This window comes from Eurosta solidaginis, chromosome 5 (assembly GCF_040869045.1).
Source record: "Eurosta solidaginis isolate ZX-2024a chromosome 5, ASM4086904v1, whole genome shotgun sequence".
Classification (NCBI taxonomy): domain Eukaryota; kingdom Metazoa; phylum Arthropoda; class Insecta; order Diptera; family Tephritidae; genus Eurosta; species Eurosta solidaginis.
This window is the reverse complement of record NC_090323.1, coordinates 14,060,626-14,083,175: the sequence shown is the minus strand read 5'-3', so window position 1 is coordinate 14,083,175 and position 22,550 is coordinate 14,060,626. Positions and strand designations below refer to the sequence as shown.

Here is a 22,550-nt window from a genome sequence, read left to right as displayed (position 1 = left end):
GGATCTCGTCGGGGTCATTTGGGGACTTTTTCGGGATCATTTGGGGGCTCTTCCGGCATCATTTCTGGATGGTTTTCGGGATCCGTCCGGCATGTCGTCGGGGTCATTTGGGGACTTTTTCGGGATCATTTGGGGGCTCTTCCGGCATCATTTCTGGATGGTTTTCGGGATCCGTCCGGGATCCCATCAGGGTAATTTCGGGACTATTAGGGGATCATTTGTGGACCTTTCCGGCATCATTTCTGGATAATTTTCGGTATCCGTCCGGGATGCCGACGAGGTCATTTCGGGATTATTTCGGGTTCATTTGGGATACCTACCGGCATCATTTCTGGATGGTTTTTGGGATTCGTCCGGGATCCCGTCGGGGTCATTTCGGGACTTTTTCTCGACTAATACGGGATCATTTGCGGGCCCTTTCGGCATCATTTCTAGATAGTTGTCGGGATCCGTTCGGGATCCCTTCAGGGTCATTTCGGGGCTTTTTCGGGATCATTTAAGGATGGCTTTCAGGATTCGTCCGGGAACCCGTCACGGTAATTTCTGGACTTTTCCGAGACTATTTCGGGATCATTTTGGGACCTTCCCAAGATCATTTCTGGATGGATTTCGGGATTTGTCCGGGATGCCCTCAGGGTCATTTTGGGACTATTAGGTGAGCATTTGAGGACCGTTCCGGCATCACTTCTGGATGGTTTTTGGGTATCCGTTCAGATTCCCGTCGGAATAATTGCGGGACTTTTTCGGGATCATTGGGGTCCCTTCCAAAATCATTTCTGGATGGTTTTTGGGATTCGTCCGGCATCCCGTCGGGTTCATTTCGGGACTTTTTCTCGACTAATACGGGATCATTTGCGGGCCCTTTCGGTATCATTTCTGGATAGTTGTCGGGATCCGTTCGGGATCCCGTCAGGGTCTTTTCGGAACTATTGGGAGATCATTTGAGGACCTTTCCGGCATCATTTCTGGTTAGTTTTCGGGATCCTTTCCGGGTCCCATCAGGGTCATTTCGGGACTTTTTCGGCATCATTTAAGATTGGTTTTCAGGATTCGTCCGGTATCCGTCAGGGTAATTTCTGGACTTTTCCCAGACTATTTCGGGATAATTTTGGGACCCTCCCAAGATCATTTCTGGATGGATTTCGGGATCTGTCCGGGATGCCGTCAGGGTCATTTTGGGACTATTAGGTGATCATTTGAGGACCTTTTCGGCATCACTTCTGGATGGTTTTCGGTATCCGCTCAGGATCCCGTCGGAATTATTGCGGGACTTTTTCGGGATCATTTGGTGTCCCTTCCGGCATCATTTCTGGCTGGTTTTTGGGATTCGTCCGGCATCCCGTCGGGTTCATTTCGGGACTTTTTCTCGACTAATACGGGATCATTTGCGGGTCCTTTCGGCATCATTTCTAGATAGTTGTCGGGATCCGTTCGGGATCCCGTCAGGGTCTTTTCGGAACTATTAGGTGATCATTTGAGGACATTTCCGGCATCATTTCTGGATAGTTTTCGGGATCCTTTCGGGGTCCAGTCAGGGTCATTTCGGGACTTTTTCGGGATCATTTAGAGATGGCTTTCAGGATTCGTCCGGGAACCCGTCATCGTAATTTCTGAACTTTTCCGAGACTATTTCGGGATAATTTTGGGACCTTCCCAAGATCATTTCTGGATGGATTTTGGGATCAGTCCGGGATGCCGTCAGGGTCATTTTGGTATTAGGTGATCATTTGAGGACCTTTCCGGCATCACTTCTGGATGGTTATCGGTATCCGATCAGGATCCCCTCGGAATCATTGCGGGACTTTTTCGGGATCATTGGATGGATTTCGGGATCTGTCCGGGATCCCGTCAGGGTCATTTAGGGGTGCGTTCGAGATCCCGTCAGGGTCATTTCGGGACTTCTTCGGGAATATATCGGGATCATTTCTGGATTGTTTATGGGATCCGTCCATGACCCCTTAAGGGTCATTTCGGGACTATTAGGTGATCATTTGAGGACCTTTCCGGCGTCACTTCTGGATGATTTTCGGTATCCGTTCGGGATCCCGTCGGAATCAATGCGGGACTTTTACGGAATCATTTGGGATTCCTTCCGGCATCATTTCTGGATGGTTTTCGGGATTTGTCCGGGATCCCGTCGGTGTTATTTCGGGACCTTTTCGGGGCTAATACGGGATCATTTGGGGATCCTCTAGGGGTCGTTTCGTGACTTTTTCTGTATTATTTCGGGATCATTTTGGGACCCTTTCGGCATAATTTCTTGATGGTTTGCCGGATCCATCAGGGTCATTTCGGGACCATTTTGGGATCATTTGGGGACCCTTCCGAGATCATTTCTGGATCCGTCCGGGATGCCGTAGGAGCCATTTCGGGATTTTTTGTTATTTTTCCGGGATAGTTTTTGCACCCTTCCGGGATCATTTCTGGTTCTGTGCGGGATCCCATCTGGGTCAATTCCGGACTATTTCGGGATCATTTTGGAATCCTTCCGGAATCATTTCTGTATGGTTTTCGCGATCCATCGTGGATCCCCTCGGAGCCATTTCGGAACTTTTTCTGGAGTTAGTCTGGATAATTTAGGGACCCTTCCTGGATATTTTCTGGATGGTTTCTGAGATCCGTCCGGGAGCCCGTCAGGGTAATTTCGGAACTTTTTCGGGACTATTTCGGGATCAATTTGGTACCCTTCAGGCATCATTTCTGTGTGGTTATCTGGATAAGTCTAGAATCGTGTCGTTGTCATTTCGGGTTTTTTTGGGACTACTTCGGGAACTTTTGGAAACACTTCCGGAGCGTTTCTGGATGGTTTTCGGGATCCGTCCGCGATAGCGTCGGGGTCTTTTCGTGGCTTTTTCTGGATAATTTCGTTATCATTTTGGGATCCTATCAGGTTATCAGCTCATAAAGTTCTTTTTTTTACTCAATTACAAAAATAAAATGCATTAGACAGAAAAAAAATTTTAAACAGATAACTTTATAAGTAGGCTAACGTGAATAGCCCACATATTTCATTTTCTCCTTGCGGACGGGGCCGCGGGTAAAGGCTAGTTTATTTATATATGCAATACCACTAACAGTATTCCTGCCAAGATTCCAAGGGCTGTTGATTTCGCCTTGTAGAACTTTTTCATTTTCTTCTACTTAATATGGTAGGTGTCACACCCATTTTACAAAGTTTTTTCCAAAGTTATATTTTGCGTCAATAAACCAATCCATTTACCATGTTTCATCCCTTTTTTCGTAGTTGGTATAGAATTATGGCATTTTTTTCATTTTTCGTAATTTTCGATATCTGGTTATGGTCGGATTTCGGCCATTTTTTATACCAAGATAAAGTGAGTTGAGATAAGTACGTGGGCAAAGTTTAGTAAAGATATATCGGTTTTTGCTCAAGTTATTGTGTTAACGGCCGAGCGGAAGGACAGACGGTGGACTGTGTATAAAAACTGGGCGTGGCTTCCACCGATTTCGCCCATTTTCACAGAGAACAGTTACCGTCACAAAATCTATGCTCCTACCAAATTTGAGAAGGATTGGTAAATTTTTGTTCGACTTATGGCGTTAAAAGTATTCTAGACAAACTAAATGAAAATGGGCGGAGCCACGCCCATTTTGAAATTTTCTTTTATTTTTGTATTTTGTTACATTATATCATTACTGGAGTTGAATTTTGACTTAATTTACTTATATACAGTAAAGATATTAAATTTTTTGTTAAAATTTGAGTTTAAAAAAATTTTTTTTTTAAAAGTGGGCGTGTTCTTCATCCAATTTTGCTAATTTTTATTTAGCACATACATAGTAATAGTAGTAACGTTCCTGCCAAATTTCATCATGATATCTGCAACGACTGCCAAATTACAGCTTGCAAAACTTTTAAATTACATTCTTGTAAAAGTGGGCGGTGCCACTCCCATTGTCCAAAATCTTACTAATTTTCTATTTTGCGTCATAACGTCAACCCATCTACCAAGCTTGATCGCTTTAACCGCCTTTGGTAATGAATTATCGCATTTTTTCGGTTTTTCGAAATTTTCGATATCGAAAAAGTGGGCGTGGTTATAGTCCGATATCGTTCATTTTAAATAGCGATCTGAGATGAGTGCTCCGGAACCTACATACCAAATTTCATCAAGATACCTCAAAATTTACTCAAGTTATCGTGTTAACGGACGGACGGACGGACGGACATGGCTCAATCAAATTTTTTTTCGATCCTGATTATTTTGATATATGGAAGTCTATATCTATCTCGATTCCTTTATATATGTACAACCAACCGTTATCCAATCAAACTTAATATACTCTGTGAGCTCTGCTCAACTGAGTATAAAAACATTCAACAGACGTGTGCATGTGAGGAAGAATTAGCGTCTGCACATGGTGAAAAACAATAGAAGTCGACATGCAGCACTTAATGGCATAGAGAAACATGATATATGTGTTAGGGTGGGTCGATTTGTATGGACGAAAGTTATCGGTTAATATATCGTTAATATCGCGCCATCGATATTTCGATAGGATTTGGGCTCAGGAAAAAAAGTTCCACTACGCATACTCAAAAAAATAATTCTCCAGTCTTCGAAATTTAATTTTTTTGACTTTGATTTTTAAGGTTTTTTCATGACCTACTAAAAAATTTTCACATGTATACCCTGTCCGATATGAAAATCTTTGAGTCGGACAGGGTATACATGAAAATTTTACAATGAGATTAAAATTTTTTTAGTAGGTCATGAAAAAAACCTTAAAAGTCAATTCGAAAAAAAGTAAAAAAACTGAAATTACGCAGGCTCGAAATTTATTTTTTTTGGTATGCGTAGTGGAACTTTTTTCCAGAGCCCAAATCCTATCGAAAAGTCGATGCCGCGAAATCGTTTAATAAATCGACCAAGTCTAATACGTATATATATATTTTATTAATGTAAAAACGATGTTCGTATTGTTTGTATTAGCTTACAGATTTCCAACTCATGGTCGCCAATGAGTGCGTGTTGTTCTCGTGCTTCACCCTGGGATCGTCTACAAAAGACCATTTTGAAAATTGTTAATTCTTACTTCATCAATAGGTCTGTTAATAGCAGTAATTTTTGTCAAGTTCGATCATCGAAGCTTTAAAAGAAGAATGTACCTCAAAGCTCTTAATGTCTCGGCTATTACAAGCCAGAAACATCTCTGTGAATGAGAGCTTGCCTAGCATAGATGAACAATGTGTTAGAGCTTAAGCCTGCACATTTAATCAGTGACGGGTGCTTTGCATGCCATTTTGAAGTAACTCATCTGTACTGTTTTGTACAAAGCCTCAGATTTATTTGCCCTCCAATCCGAGGTACACCTTCTACGGTTCTATTACCCTCTCCCCCCCCCCCCCCCTCACCTTCCTACTATTAAATATTCCGTCGGGAAATTGTTTTTTGCTGTTGTACTTGTGTTGGTTGTGTATTGACTGCGGATCTTTTTATACCTTTCATGAAAATGAAATGGTATATTAATTTCGTCACGAAACCCAAAATTGTAAGTCCTTAAAGGAAAATAGATAGAGCCACCATTAAGTATACCGAAATAATCATAATGAAGAGCTGAGTTGATTTAGCCATGTCCGTCTGTCTGCCTGTCCGTCTGTCTGTTTGTATGCAAACTAGTCCCTCAATTTTTAAGATATCTTGATAAAATTTGGTGAGCAGGTGTATTTGGGTGTCCGATTAGACATTTGTTGGAACCGACCGGATCGGACCACTATAGCATATATCCTCCATACAACCGATTTTTCAGAAAAATAGGATTTTTGTAATATCTTACTCAATTTAACAGATTGAAGCTTCAAACTTCACCATATACTTTTGTATATTGCACATATTGTTGCCTGAAAAAATTGATGAGATCGGTCGTATATATAGTATATATCCCCCACAACCGATTGTTCAGATAAGAAACTTTTCGTAATTACTGCCCTATTTTAAGAGCTAGAGGCTTCAAATTTCAAAGAATGCTTACGTATATAGCATATATTGTTGTCTGAAAAAATCATACAGATCGGTGGTATATATATTATATACTTCATACAAACTGTCATTTTTGCCCCTTTTTTACGGATAGAAGCTTCAAAATTCATCAAGTTTCATCAAGTAGTTACGTTTACTTCATATATTTTTGAAATACGTGATTCGTAGTCGTAGTTTTTACATGCAGACCACAAAAAACGTGAAGCTTTGCATCCTCACACAAAGTACCTACCTATTTTTTATTTTATATTTATCTTAAAAATCGTTTAGATATGTTCAAATTTCAACAAATGTTTACGTGTATAGCATATATTTTTGGCTGAAAAAATCATAGAGGCCGCTGGTATATATAATCTCATACAACCGATTGTTCAGATAAGAAACTTTGTGCAATTTTTTCCCCATTTTAACAGCTGGAAGCTTCAAATTTTACCAAATGCTTACGTATATAGTATATATTATTGTCTGAAAAATCATAGAGATCGGTGGTACATATATTATATACCCCATATAAACTGTATTTTTTTGCCCCTTTTTACGGCTAGAAGCTTCAAAATTCAAAACATTTCATCAAATAGTTACGTTTACGTCATATATTGTTGAAATACGTGATTTGTAGTCATAGTTTTTACACCCAGACCACAAAAAACCTGAAACTTTGCATTCTCACACAAAGTACCTACCTATTTTTTATTTTATATTTATCTTAAAAATCGTTTAGGTATGTAGATCTGTTCAGTAGATATTTCTTATCTTATACGTCCGATTATTCGGAGATTACGAACGGGATAAGATTATTGTTCAGCCCCATTCATGAAAGGTATGAAGTCTTCGGCATAGCCGAAGACAGTCCCGTCCTTACTTGTTTTATTTTTTTATTTTTTTTTTCAAATTTATTCCTGTTGGGTAATTGCAAAAATAATCATGCAGCCGTGAGATATGCAAACACATTAACAAACAGCTAACCATTCTTGAAAATATATAAGACGAAGATATATGAAAATAATTTTAAAAGAGGCGGCCGCCTTGGTGTGATTGTAGGGTGCTCCGCCATCCACACCGAAGATCCTGGGGCTCACGCCCCGGGAAAGACAACATCAAAATTTTAGAAACAAGTTTTTTCAATTATAAGAAAATAATACCTATCCGGGATAAAAATATCGTTCTTGACATCGAAACAGACCATCGGAGCGCAATAGTCTGACGAAGGCGAATCAAGATTTTGAGGGATGGCTGCATGCCCATCCACATAGTATCTCCAGCCGGATAGCTTTCGCAGCCGCAGCGAAGAAAAGGCAGCGCATTGCTTAAGTTAAATGCATTTGAAGATGTAGTGACAACTTGCTAAGAATGATATTAAACACCCTGTTGAATCGTTTAATCCTGCTAAATCACTATAGCAGTAGTTCACATTCAAATACTTCCCTGCAAAATTGCGAGTACTCGATGCATGCATTTATGGAGTACTCGCTATGGACCAACCGAGTGCTCCAAAATTAATCACAATTCATACAAAATATATGGTCAAATTAACATTGCGATGTCCTAGGACTGGACCATACACTCCAGCTCCGCATTAGATCAGAGTAATCCATGGAGTATCCACATTCCAATAAACACCGTGTAGTGATGACAATCGTTAAAAACGAGCAATAATCGGTTTACAACATATTCGTGAAGAAACATGTGTTGGTCCATTGCTGCATTACAGTGGAGTATAATGGTAAGTACTCCAGTGGACCACATGATCCAACGATTTTTGCAGGGTTTTCATCACCCATTACATATGCCAAAAAGCCGCATACGGTATATTCCTAAACACACATTGCCAAGGTAAATAAACGCTCCTTAACGTTTGCTTGCCATATCTCACAAATTTTCGAAAATTTTATTAACTTTGGTTGTCGTTTTCCTATTATAGAGGAGTACGTGTGTTTTGACTCAAAGATTCTAAGCTTTTTATTGAAATAGATGTGTTGATTCCTTTGACTGGGATTAGGCGCAATGAAGAGTTATGGTTTTATAAGAGAAGATAACCTGTCCATAACTCCAAGGCTTACATAAAATCAGCCTATTGCGGCAAGTTATAGTGCAGTATGATAATCAACCGAATTTGATTGTAGCACAATAGCCTGAAATAAAGTTTTAACGATATGATAGTGGGTGCAGGTGCGTATTTTTATATTTTTCAAGCACCCAGTATAGAAGATACTTTGACAATTTAATGAAGAAGTCATACAAACTATCCATAGCTTTTGGTGAGCTGGCCGAAAAACCTATACAGCAAAACAATTTTGATTACTCAACATAAGTACATTATTTTAGACCCCTACAGTCATATGAGCACATGTCCATTTAACTGAAACCCTGCATCATTTACTGGTTGCTTAGTTGGCTGGCTCATCTTTTCTTTTGGTTGAATGCTCCCTTACTATTTATTTTCTTGTGGTTTGCTTACGTTATTGTTTAAGTTTGTGATTATATATTTGTAAAAGTGAGCGTGGTGTTATTTCAGAAAAGTGAAAGTGTTATACAATGCGACTCGATAGCACCGCATATAGCCTTCATATCACGTTGATGTACTGCACGTGTACGTTGAGCATGAACACGGGTGGTAGAACTAAACTAAAAACATATTTGCTTACTTAGGTAAGGTCGTGTTCATACTAATGCAAACACATGTGCAATGCATATGTATATGTTAGACATATAACCCTGCAAAAATCGTTGGACCATGTGGTCCACTGGAGTACTTACCATTCTACTCCACTGTAATGCAGCGATGGACCAACTCATGTTTCTACACGAACATGTTGTAAGCCGATCATTGCTCGTTTTTAACGATTGTAATCACTACACGATGTTTATTGGACTGTGGGTACTCCATGGATTACTCTGATGTAATGCGAAGCTGGAGTATATGGTCCGGTCCTAGGACATCGCAATGTTAATTGGACCACATTTTTTGTATGAATTGTGGTTAATTTTGGAGCACTCGCTTTCCCATAGCATCCATACATGCATGCATGGAGTACTCGCGATTTTTGCAGGGAATTGGCATACACAGAAACGTTAGCTAAATTTTTCTATCATCGTCTGCTTTTTCCATCGATATTGTTTCCATTCTATTAAGCTGTGGTCAGTCTCTTGCTGTGTTTCTCTTAAAATTCAATGAAGATAAATGCTCAAGGCTAAGCCAAGGTTTTGTCTACCCATGAAATATTTTGTATAACTGTATTGCTTTCTCTTTGTAAATGGTGAGGTGAGCTTCCCAGATACAGCAAAAATCACTGTTTGGTAGCACGACATGGGAAAACAAAAAAAATGTGTTTAATAAGTATTTGGGTTTAGTCAATTACTCGTTTCTTGCCAAAGCTGGACATAGATCAAAATGGTTCTGAATGTTATTAGTTGAATAGATCTATCTGACGGTTAAATCCCAAAGCAATTTTTTTTACTCAGTCGTCAGTCCAATTAGTGAAATTTATATATAAAATACAATAAAATTTTAAGTGTGGGCCATAAAGTAAATAAACTCACAAAGTTTCACCACATTATCAGTATTTATTAATATTTTGCCAAATTTTTCCATTTTTCGAAATTTTCGATATCGAAAAAGGGGGCGTCATTACCAATATATTAAGCTCAGATAAGCTAAAAAGGATTAAGTATATTTTTGCGCAAGATATCGTTATAACGGACCGACGAAAACGGCGGACGGCTGAGTATAAAAAGTGAGCGTGGTTCCCGAGCGATTTCACCTAACTTCAGAAAAAAAAAAACACTTACCCTCATAAAAACAATGTTCTTCAAAATTTCCAATTGTTTTTTGATTGTTTGATTTTTGTTCGATTTATGGCTTTAAAACTATAATTTTGGACAGATTAAACAAAAAAGGGGATGAGGCTACGCTCATTTGGCAAAATTTTTCTTAATTTAAATTTAGCGTCATCAAGTTAACGCAATTTTTAGAAATTTTCGATACCGAAAAGTGGGCTTGGTTATGGGTAGACTTCGCTCATATTCAAAGCCAATTTATTCTGGTTCCAGCTGAGCTAGTGTATCAGTAGTAAAGAATTTTGCCGAAAGAATGCAAAACGATTTTGAATTATGGTAAAACTAGTTTTTGGTAATTTTAACATTTTCGAAATCGAATAAGTGGGCGTGGTTATCAGTAGAGTAGCATAATTTCAGTACCAATCTCTTCTTTCTCCATATAAGCTGCATACCAATAGTTACAACCAAAGAGTGCAAAAAAATTTTCAGGAGTGCTTAAACCGGATGGCCATAACGTCAATTGATCTTATGACATTTAAATGGCCACAAGCTCAATTGAAGTATGTCAATATGAAATGATCACAGCGTTAAATTTCAAATGGTTTCATGCCAACGGTAGTGACATTATGACCATTCTGCTTTTCTGAAATGGTCATAAAGGAAATACATATGTATTTGCTTAAGCGGTAAATTTATAGGCACTTTTTTTTCTTATTTTCGCTACATTTTTGTGAAAAAAAAATTTAAGAAGCAATTAGTGCATGTAAATGTCAAATCTAAGAAAATGTTGTATTTTTAAAACTCGAGCACATGAATATATTCCGAAGAAAGTGCTATATTTTGACAATCTAATGGTTTCCTTTCAGCGAAATTGCAGGGTTAAAATAGGTGCAGCAACGATTTCTTTCAAATAAGAACCAAAAAGCGATACAAAGCGGTTATTTTCTTGTATTCTGGTTTCACTTCAGTAAGAAATCAAATAAAACATTATAGGGGTGACATAAAGTTAACGGCAATAATGTCAATTGTCCTTATTACCACTTGAATTGGCCACAAAGTATATTCTGAAGTTGTGCCACCAAGGCAAATCAAGTTGTATACGTATCTTTCCTTGGCAGCAACTCTCATTGAAAATAGTTTAAGTGTCTGAGTGGAGCTGTCCAGCAGCCTTCCCAAGCTCCTGCGACGAGGTTATGGGTCGCTGTGATCTATTTCCGGCTTCTTCAATGATAAAGCGAAACAATTTTTATAATATTTCCCGATTATTTCTAAAAGCTATTCTGTTCAGAAAAGTGACCAATGTCGAATTTAAAGTTTTTATGGTCTGATATAGACTCCTCCCTTGAGATATGCTAATTAGTGTCAATAGGGCCATATAATGGCAACACATCTAGACTTTCCTGACTAACAGCATATACAAAAGTGTCATTTCGTGTGAGGGAGACGGAGAGAGAGAGGTGAAGAGAAATTAAGGGATGGGGAAAACGAATATGGAGAAAGAGATGCAGCGAGAAGATTGAATAAAAGGATAAAGAAAAAAGTTATGCAGATAGACCAAAGTTAGTGCAGAACAACATATACCAGCTCTGCTAGTAATCTTTATATTATTACTACTAATAAGTTCAAGGAGATACTCACCCCAATTGTTGATGTTTGTGCTCCCCCAAACTGTGTGATGAGAATTTGACGAGTGATTTTTATTTACTTGTTTGCGCCATTTCCTCAACTGGAAAGTATACGGAGGCCACGATTGCCTCTTGTTCAACTCCTGGGGTTGAGATGCTTGCCCACACTGCTACTAAATCAACCGTTATGAGCTGTAAAAGTGGAATAAACGTTATTATATTGCTTACAAGTATTGCCGCTCTAGGGCTGAAGCTGGTGTTATAGATTAACTTACCATCAGTGCTGTTTAGGCCTTTAACGGAACCATGTAGAAACTGGTTCCGGGATGAAGGCTATTCGCAGAGTTGAGTTGAGTTGAAGCACAACAAAAGTTTATAAAATTTGTCGAAGTTTCTGTTGGGTTTCTCAGTTTGGTCGTTGAGCATACGTTTGGTGACACTATAGATATATTTAGTCTGTGTGAGTACCTCACGAATTAAGCACTTCAACTTTACCTAACCTCAATTGTAAAATAAAAATGTCGCCCTGACCATCCTGATGTTACGTTTAAATTTTTTCCAAATTACTACTAAAAAAAACGTCGCTACCAAATAATAAGCAAATTTTCGCAATTTTAGTTGTTCTTTTACTTTTTCGTTTACGATTCTTTGTATTCATTTAATATTAGACCTTTCTCGAAGCGAATGTCAGTACAATGCTTTTAACCTTTCGACACTTTAGTTCAATTCAAATAAATGTTGTTCCAAAAATTTAATATATTGTTACGAATATTAGCAAAACTAAGGAGTGCTGCCAGCTCTAAGCCGATCTAAGCAGTGACGTAAATGCACATCAATAATTCAATCATTATGTATCTACATAAACGAATCAATAATTGCGTCTACACATATGTACACATTCCGACGAGCAACATTTACATACAAGGCAGCGAGAGATGAGATGTCACACACCGATGAATTTACTTATACGCTTATGTGTGTGCGGGAGACTGTAAACTACAAACACATGCATATACCTTATTTGAGTTGTCACAAGAGAGAGCAATAATTTGTGCACGTAGTTGTGGCTGGCGATTTTGTAGCCGAAACAACTAGTAACTTCTGGAAATCGAAGAGCCTAGAAGTATGCAGCGTAAACTATAAAAGCGATGCAGGCGAGTAAGAAGTAATTCAGTTTGATTTGAATTGTCAAGCAGTTACGAGTAAGACGATATCTAGCGAGCAATAGCACTATTATTTTGAAAGTCAGTTTCCTTTAAGATATGAGTTTGGTTATTAAGCTATTCGTTGCACAGTTTGAGTGTTATTGTGAAGTATTTTAATAAAGGCCATTTTTCCGTTATTCAATATTGGAGTTATTTATTCAACAGTTTAGCGATACGATCCTAGCAAAAGGGCAAATAAGAGGATTTGCAAGCAATTTCGTTACAATATGTACAATGTACGTATCAGTTATATATCTGGATGTCATTGTTCTGTCTCTGTTTCTGTCTTGTAAATTGCCATTAAAGTCATTCCGTTCTTTGAAGAGCACACATTTGACATTGCTTTGCAATTTTTGGGCATATTTCATATGTGAAAAGGTTAAGGTTTATACATATGATTTGGACACATGCTTAGTACACATGTTCCTGTGTATTCATATTTGTTTTTAGGCCTAAGCTTACATTGTAAATATGAACGTACTTATTGACGCAAACTTTGTAAATGCCATATGAAAAAATTTATATTGGTTACTAATTATCCCTTTAAGAAAATTCAAACATTTCAAAACAGCACTTTGATAGAAGAAATTATATAAGATACTTTCTGACTGAAAGCTAATTTTATCCAAAACTGGCGTACCCGGCATATTTTGTTCTGCACGATACATCAATCCCAATCTAAATTTCACTTCCACTTCATCCCCTCTCTCATTCCAACTCCCACTCTCACACCAACTATCACTCTAACTCCCACTCCCACTCGCACTCTCACTCCTACTCCAACTCCATCCTTGAACCATAGTGAACAAAATAAAAAAATGGTCGAAATAGGCCTAGCCGTTTTTGAGTTTTAGTGAGACTAAATATTGGCTTGCCGTCCGAGAAATTCAGGTCAACACATTTCATAAATAAAATGTTTTTTTAATTTCTTTTTTTTTACTATTGTTCTTCATTACGTTTCATTCTCTACGATAAAAAAAATTAAGTACGAACGACCACTTCCAATATGTCAATATCACTTTTACCAAATTTTTCCTACAAGGCATGATCTGCAATCATTGTCTTTATTTCTGTGCATGCAAATTTCCACACACCCATTCAAATAAAGTGTCTCACATTTGGACATTTGCCACAAAATTTAGTAACATTTGCACCATTGTTTTCATTTTCCCTTTTCAAATTTTCAGTGAAAGTTCTACGACATACTTTCATTGCATTTTATGTTTACAATGTCAAATGTCCATGAAATCGTAAACAGTTATTTTAATAAAAAATAAATGTAAGGCGCGATAACCTCCGAAGAGATCTAAGGCCGAGCTTCTCTTCCAATTTGCGTCGTGCTCCTCTTGATTTTTCCCTACAAATTGGCCGGACGGGACCTACATGTTTTATGCCGACTCCGAGCGGCATCTGCAAGGCAGATGAGTTTTCACTGAGAGCTTTTCATGGCAGAAATACAATCGGAGCGCTTGCCAGACACTGCCGAGGGGCGACCCCGCTTAGAAAAACAGTTATTTTGCACATACACATAAATTGTGACACCCACCAAAACATATGTAACCATTCACATAAAAACAAAAGCAATTGAAAACAAATATTGCTTGCGGGCGCATATCTTTCGCTACACATTTTTACGCCTTATTTAGCATGATTTTGGGCATAAAATTCGCGTGAATGCATGACGGTGTGAGATATCTGGTTGAATGCGTGATTTGAGTTGAATACGAAGGAAGTGCGAATATATTTTATATACCTTAAAGCACCGGTTTTTATTGTTTTGTTGAAATACATTTTTTGTAGAATTGCTTTGAAAAGCAAACATCTGATTTAATGTGAAACAACTCGGGCGCCAGGTGGTTACTATATCAGTGACCAAAGCAGAAACCCTATATCATGATTGATTTTACTCTATCAAAATGTGGAGCAGCCTTCAGCTTGATTTAAAGCTGGTGGTGTAGATGCCCTAGTCATCAGTTAACCTGCTGATGGCTACTACAGTAGAGTGAGCTCAGCCGCGATACGAGATTTAAAATTTTATGATGATAAAATACTGCATGCATGAGAAGATATTGTCAGTGAAATGTCGGTAAATTTCACAAGAAGTTTTTGATCGTACTTACCTTATATATTCCGAATACTAACATAACACTTAGTACTAGCATGGACATTTGTGTGCCGATGATAGCGAAATATGCTATTTGAACACCTGAAAAAAGACAAATTACGAAAAATGTGAGTCAAGCTGAAACAAGAAAAACTAACACAAATTTCTAGGTTAAGAGGAGATAAAATACAATAAGATAAGATAATATAAGACAATATGGGATAAGATATGATAAGACAAGATAAGATAAGACAAGATAAGATAAGATAAGAAAAGATAGGATAAGATAAGATAAGATAGGATAAGATAAGGTAAGATAAGATAAGATAAGATAAGATTAGATTAGATTAGATAAGATATGATGAGATAAGATAAGAAAAGAAAAGATAAGATAAGATAACATAAGATTAGGTAAGATAAGATAAGATAAGATAAGATTAGGTAAGATAAGATACGTTGTCTTATCTTAGATAAGACAGGATAAGATAAGCTAAAATTAGATAATATGAGATTTGTCAAAATAAGATAATGCATTATAAGATAACGTAGATAACTTAAGAGGCCAAACAGTAAGGCAATATAAGATTAAGTTGAGGTGGGACAATGTTGGATAGGAAAAGGTATGATAAAATAAAAAAAGACCACAGCGGTTCTGGATCTGGGGGGTGAGAGGGCGTTGTAGCGTAGAAGGTCGAATGTGTTCATAACAAACCATTCCCAAGATGGTTGGGCTTAGTACCGGAACGTACCGGATTTGCATCCGGCAAAGGACCATCAACATCTATAATACTCCCCAAGGCCTTCGGGAAGTGTAGTTATCGCTAATTAACAACAACAACAACATAAAATAAATAAATAAAAATCAGAGAAGATAAGATACAGTAAATAATATTAGCTAAATGAGAATAACATAAGGCACAGTCAGATATGTAAAGGGAACAGAATGAGTAGACAGTAATGGCTTTACCAACCTCTTAATTTGGTTGGTTGTAAGAATTTTGCGATCTTGAGATATCTAGAGAGAGAGCAAGGTGCATAGTTTAACGTATTGCATGAAGAGCAGATCCTTATGTAGTGAAAACGGTGGATGTGCACCTGAATATACCGACATAGGATTAGAAGATACTTTGCACATAACGACAAAGTAGCTGGAGAGAGACATACAGGTTAATGATGTTATGCCTTTTATAGATTAAGCTTCAGCACAGTGATGTGGATTCTAGCACGTCCTGCTAACTCATAATAAGGGAACGACGTGCAACAGCTCCAGGGGCTAAGATTCTTAACGGAAGGAAATACAGACCTCAGCGCTGGCAAATTTGGTATTTACTACTAGAAATAAGAAGGCGGGGTGAGAGCTGCAGTTATGGTAAGGAAACGCTTAGAATCGTGCAAGCTGTCTTACTTAAGATTTGAGGGTCTAGTGGTTGTAGTCATCGAGGGAAAGAAAAAATAGTCCCTTATCCTGCCATCGTGTGACATGCTTAATACGGTGGAAGTCCTGCGAGAAGAGTTGGAAATGATTGTTAACGAGAAGAGGCGTATGCGCACCACAATGCGTGGGTTGGTGGTGATACAAACTATATAGGGGAATTCTTATTCGTTTATGTACTCAGTGGCGGATCTACATTTACTAAGCTTTGCTTTGCATATATATAAAGACGACGTTTCTTATTCATACGTAAGGTAACTATGAGATTTCAAAATATTACTCCTGATGTTAATTGAAATATTAAACAATTCTTTTTACATCAACTTAAGCCCTTATAATATATTGTAACGAATTCAGTGCAATTTTGCTTATTTGCAACCTTATACTAACATTCGAATCACCAAACTGTTGAATAAATAACTCCACTATTCAATAATACAAAATGGCAAAATAGACTACTTTCAAAATAACACTTCTATTGCTCATCTTAAATCAAACTGATTGTCGTTCCTGTACTGTTTGTGCTGCCTTTTATACTGTCTTGTTTCCTCGTTGCTAGGTAGTTATCAGCTATAAAATTACCAGCTATAACTAAGTTTATAGCTTCTCATACGCGCGTGAATATGTGAGTAATACTTGCACTAATTACTGCCTTCTTTTGTGGGCATCTCAGATAAGATATATGCGTGTGTTTGTGCTTCTCCGCTGCTCGTATGGACATATGGGTAGACATAATGATTGATTTTTTGATGTGAATATGAGTCACTGCTTAGTATCGGCTTTCAGATGATAGCACCCCTTAGTGTTGCTAGTATTCGTCACAATATCATATCATCTCATCTTCAAGATCTCTTAAGGTTTTCTGAGCAAACCATTATATATTTACAGATGTCCTGTGCAATCTAATCATTGGATTAAAGCAAACAAGCATACATTTATATTTTTTGGTATCTAATAAATAAAAATATCCCTCATTTCTGCAGTTATGATTTAGTAGAAATGAATATCAAATATAAAATTGACAAACAGCTTAGATAGAAGCTGCTGTTTAGACTTCAGAGCACATGTGTGAGCTTTAACTTATATCAACACTTTGATTCATTTCCTTAACTAAGTAAGCGCTTAAGGATTAACTTGTTTGAGGCTCTTAATGCCACATATCACAGAAATTTATACCAACAGTTGCCAAGCAACGATAAGTAAATTTGGACATTCATACTTAGTGTATGTTATATATATGTATGTATGTATTTGTGGCTGTGTGAAACGAAAATATGGGAAGTTAAAGTTTCGTAAAAGATAAATGCAGTAATTGAGATGAATGGGCGTACTAAGTGGATAAAGTCAGATAAAAAATTGAGTGTGTATGACTAGCAATATTTTGAGTTTTTTTTTTTCATACAAAATACAGCAGCGAACACGAAGATAGTAGTGACAGTTCTTATCCAATTTCGCAAATCAATTTTTCTCTTTTTCCGATATTATAAGAACAAAATTCCACGAAGTTTGTGACCGAAATTATGCAAACTAATCTTAAAAACGTTTTCGAAAAAATTTTAAATTCGAGAAAAATTTGCGAAACTTTCGAAGTTTGTTTTATGGTTTGTTAAATTCCAGTATCCAGTTTTGTAGCCGCATAAATTTTAGTTTTACAAAGTACAAGTTATCTATCTGGTATTATTATGCCTCGATGCATTGCCGTCTTTATAAAGATTTATTGTGCTTCAGCTTTCAACCTATTACTACATATATAAGAAGGCTTTTAATGCAAACCTCTGGCAGAATTTTTCTCCATTTGACGAAGCGATTATGAGTCACGGCACCTAAATGGAGGGTCTCTGACTGAGAGACGCAATGTGAACCGGTCTTTCATTCTCCAGTTCACGAAAATTACAGATTTGTGTATCGGATAGATATCTTAGACTATCGTGAAATTCTTGGTCCTCTCTGCTTAGTTTAATAAATATGGCCGATACTCTCGTTGCTGGGAATATTAACAATTTGGTCCGTTTTTGTCCTGTGCGTTCATCTTTGCCCTGTGCATTCAATTCAGTGTCGTCTGAAAAACTGCAAATTTTGTTTCCCAGTCTGTTCTTTTGGGAGTGTACATAAGGTTTCTGCATGATGGAATGTTGCTAAACCGACCTGCGTGACTTGGTAGTCTGCTTGTGCATCACCCTCATATCCTGTTATATCTTTAACAATTCACATTGATCCTTTAAAATTTTTTTTTCGATTGCATTTCCTTCCATATGAAAATCTTCTTGTATGAAAAAAAAATTCGCAACAGTCTTCGGGAATGAATTTTAAAAAGCCAAGTTGAAGCTTTAAAGACCTAGAACTTGTTTTTTGTTAGACTAAATTTGCTTGGGCTACAAAACTGCATACTTCAAAAAATTCTGAGAACTGTAAATAAAAAGTTCGAAATTTATCGAATTTTTTCGCAAACGTTTTTGAGATTGGTTTGCATAGTTTCAGTTACAAAATTCATTCACACTATTTTAAAAAAAATTTCGAAAATGGAGCAAAAAATTTAATTGACATAATTCGATAAAAAATTGCCACTGTTATTTTCGTGCTCCCTGCTATAAGTATGAATTGATACATAAAAAATATTATATATATTAAAAACTCACCATAATAAACATCCTCTAAGGTTTCCGCTTTTCGCATATTCATGCTTATACGCCAAGAATATATCAAAACAATTAAGAGGGACATATTCTGAAAGAGAAGCGAGAAAAAAAAACACACGAGGTATTATTGAAATGCATTATGAATAATGACATAAAATTTTTATTGTGTTATTAATATAAATAATTAATTTTATCACAATCTTATTACCCAAACGCACCATCAAACTTGTCAAATATTTAGTATTTTGCATTGCAATCGTACGGCAATTAACGAAAATATAAAAAATAAAACTGAAAAAAAAGGAACTCAATTAAGCAAAACAATAAAACAAAATTTTGTAATAAATATTGACTCTCATTTAAAATGAGCTTAATTAGTGTAATTGATGTCATTAGTGTAATTAACGGTTCACACAATATGCCATAAATTAAGAACACACGCAAATGTATATAGTTATTTACATAGGTATATCTGTACAAACGCAACCAAACATACATTTATATATCACACATTCTCGCCAAACTCATAAAACATGCCGATGCCAATGGATATTATATTTCGATTCATGCAATTAACTTAATTTATTCCAATTTTGCATGCATCCTTTAAATAATTGACCCCCAACGGACATTGTTTCAAATATGGCCGCTATTTATAAATTTTTATTCAAATTAGCAAAAACTTGAACTCTATAGACTCAGTCAGTCTATGGAAGATTCTCACGCACCGATCTGTTCAACTATGCACAAACTTGTTTTGAACAAACTATCTAAAATTTCTTTTCAAACTGCTACATTAATATAGCCCCCACTGTAATACTTGCAAAACTACTCCTTAAAGTATGCTAACATAAAGCGACATTCACACGTACCTCCTGCAAGCAATGCTGTGCTGTTATAATTTCTTTGCGTTTTCAATGCGAGCAGTGTAATTCTGAATCGCGTCATATCAGCAACTTTATAAAATTGAAAATTTGCTAACTGCAATTTTGACTTCGTACGTATGCCGACAAGAGCAGGGTTGGCCATATTGAAAACCGCGCCTACATTAACGCTCTCTGTCGAAACATTTTAACACTTGTTCTCATGAAATTAATTTTTCGCCTCACCACAATCAGTCTTTTAAGATGATTCGCGCCTGTTTGTGATAATTCTCATTTTTGCCTAAAGAAAACAATACAATCAATGTTTGACTGGATTCGCCATCTATTTTTTGTTTTTTTATACTCAGCTAAACAGAGCTCACAGAGTATATTAACTTTGTTCGCATAACGGTAATCCGTAACGGCATAAACTAATCGAGATAGATATAGAATTCTATATACCAAAATGATTTGGGTGAACAAAGAAATTCAATTAGCCATGTCCGTCCGTCCGTCCGTCCGTCTGTCCGTCCGTCTGTAAACACGATAACTTCAGCAAATTTTGAGGTATCTTGATGAAATTTGGTATGTAGGTTCCTGGCGCTCATCTCAGATCGCTATGTAAAATGAACGAAATCGGACTACAACCACGCCCACTTTTTCGATATCGAAAGTTTCGAAAAACCGAAAAAGTGCGATAATTCATTACCAAAAACGGATAAAGCGATGAAACTTGGTAGGTGCGTTGACCTTATGACGCAAAATAGAAAATTAGAAAAATTTTGGACTATAGGCGTGGCACCGCCCACTTTTAAAAGAAGGTAATTTAAAAGTTTTGCAAGCTGTAATTTGGCAGTCGTTGAAGATATCATGATGAAATTTGGTAGGCACGTTACTCCTATTATTATATGTGTTTAGCGAAATCGAATGACGAACACGCCCACTTAAAAAAAAAAAATTTTTTTAAGTCAAATTTTAACAAAAAATTTAATATCTTTACAGTATAAAAGTAAATTATATCTACATTCGACTCCAGTAATGATATGGTGCAACAAAATACAAAGATAAAAGAAAATTTCAAAATGAGCGTAAATCCGCCCTTTTTCATTTAATTCGTCTAGAATACTTTTAAGGCCATAAGTCGAACAAAAATTTAACAATCCTTGTGAAATTTCGTAGGTGCATAGATTCTATGACGATAACTGTTTTCTCTGAAAATGGGCGAAATCGGTTGAAGCCACACCCACTTTTTATACACAGTCGACCGTGTGTCCTTCCGCTCGGCCGTTAACATGATAACTTGCGCAAAAAATGATATATCTTAACTAAATTTAGTTCACGTACTTATCTGATGTCACTTTATCTTGGTATAAAATATGGCCACGCCCACTTTGCCGATATCGAAAATTACGAAAAATAAAAAAAATGCCATAATTCTGTACCAAATACGAAAAAAGAGATGAAACATGGTAATTGGATTGGTTTATTGACGCAAAATGTAACTTTAGAAAAAACTTTGTAAAATGGGTGTGACGCCTACCATATTAAGTAGAAGAAAATGAAAAGGTTCTGCAGGGCGAAATCAAAAGCCCTTGAAATCTTGGCAGGAATACTGTTCGTGGTATGACATATATAAATAAATTAGCGGTACCCGACAGAAGATGTTCTGGGTCACCCTGTTCTCCATTTTGGTCGATATCTCGAAAACGCCTTCACATATACAACTAAGGGCTACTCCCTTTTAAACCCCTCATTAACACTTTTAATTTGATACCCATATCGTACAAACACATTCTAGAGTCACCCCTGGTCTGCCTTTATTACGATATTTCGAAAAGGCGTCCACCTATAGAACTAAGGATCACTCCCTTTTAAAATACTCATTACCACGTTTCATTTGATACCCATATCGTACAAACACATTCTATAGTCACCCCTGGTCCACCTTTATGGCGATATCCCGAAATGGCGTCCACCAATAGAACTATGGCCCACTCTCTTTTAAAATACTCTTTAATACCTTCCATTTGGTACCTCCGTCATACAAACACATTCCAGGGTTACCCTAGGTTCATTGTGCTAAATGGTGATTTTCCCTTATTTTGTCTGCAAAGCTCTCAGCTGAGTATCTAACGTTTGGTTACACCCGAACTTAACCTTCCTTACTTGTTTTTTACTAGCTTTGTGTTTGGTATTTCCTGTTTTCCATCTATCTGTGACCAGTCAACTCACTAAGAGTTTTTAAGGAATTCTTAACTCCAGACATCTAGCTGATTGCAAATAATCTTTCTTCAACAGCAACTTCACCATTTTACAGTCCACTGCGTGGGAAATAATTATAATAGGTTTTGACATTTCCCGGCGCAGTAATAAAGACTCCTCTCATCACTTTTCACCTGGTTCACAGTTCTACTATAAATATATATTTTTTCTGGCAACAACAAGGACTCGGGTTTTATGACTTCCGCAGCCAAGGCATAGGTGTCATAATTTAGCTTTATCAGGATGTCATTCGGAGCCCTACTCTACCTACTATATATCCCCCAGCGGGTTAGGGGCTTTATAATATACGCGCGGCAGGTATGCCTGTCGCAAGGGGCGACTAAACTAACAAATTGATTAAAGAGTTGTAGATCTAGCGGATGAGAAGGCGAGAAGTCACAGCGAGTTTTATGTGGTCATATTAATCGTACCCCAGGTGAGCGGACTAGTACACTAATAGTGCTTGTTACCCAAACGCATTGGATATATATTCGGCAAAAGACCATCAACATCGATAACATTCCCCACAAATTTCGGGGAGTGCCCTTATCGCTACAACACCTACTACACATCCGTATACTTGCAATGGAAACAAGTTTTTACTCAGCTAATTCTAATCTTCGTTTACTATTTCTTCACTGATA

The 22,550-nt window shown here is 37.1% G+C and overlaps 1 protein-coding gene across 2 annotated transcripts in view; it reads right to left on the bottom strand.

Moving 5' to 3' along the window:
- LOC137253891 (uncharacterized) overlaps positions 1 to 22,550 on the bottom strand; it is a 239,083-nt gene that overhangs the window by 70,370 nt on the left and 146,163 nt on the right. For both annotated transcript variants that reach the window (XM_067791485.1, XM_067791486.1), the window contains 2 exons: positions 18,782 to 18,869; positions 14,730 to 14,815 (listed from right to left, as the gene is read on the bottom strand). In XM_067791485.1, coding sequence (XP_067647586.1) covers positions 14,730 to 14,815; positions 18,782 to 18,869 — 174 coding nt within the window. The remainder of the gene's footprint in view (positions 1 to 14,729; positions 14,816 to 18,781; positions 18,870 to 22,550) is intronic.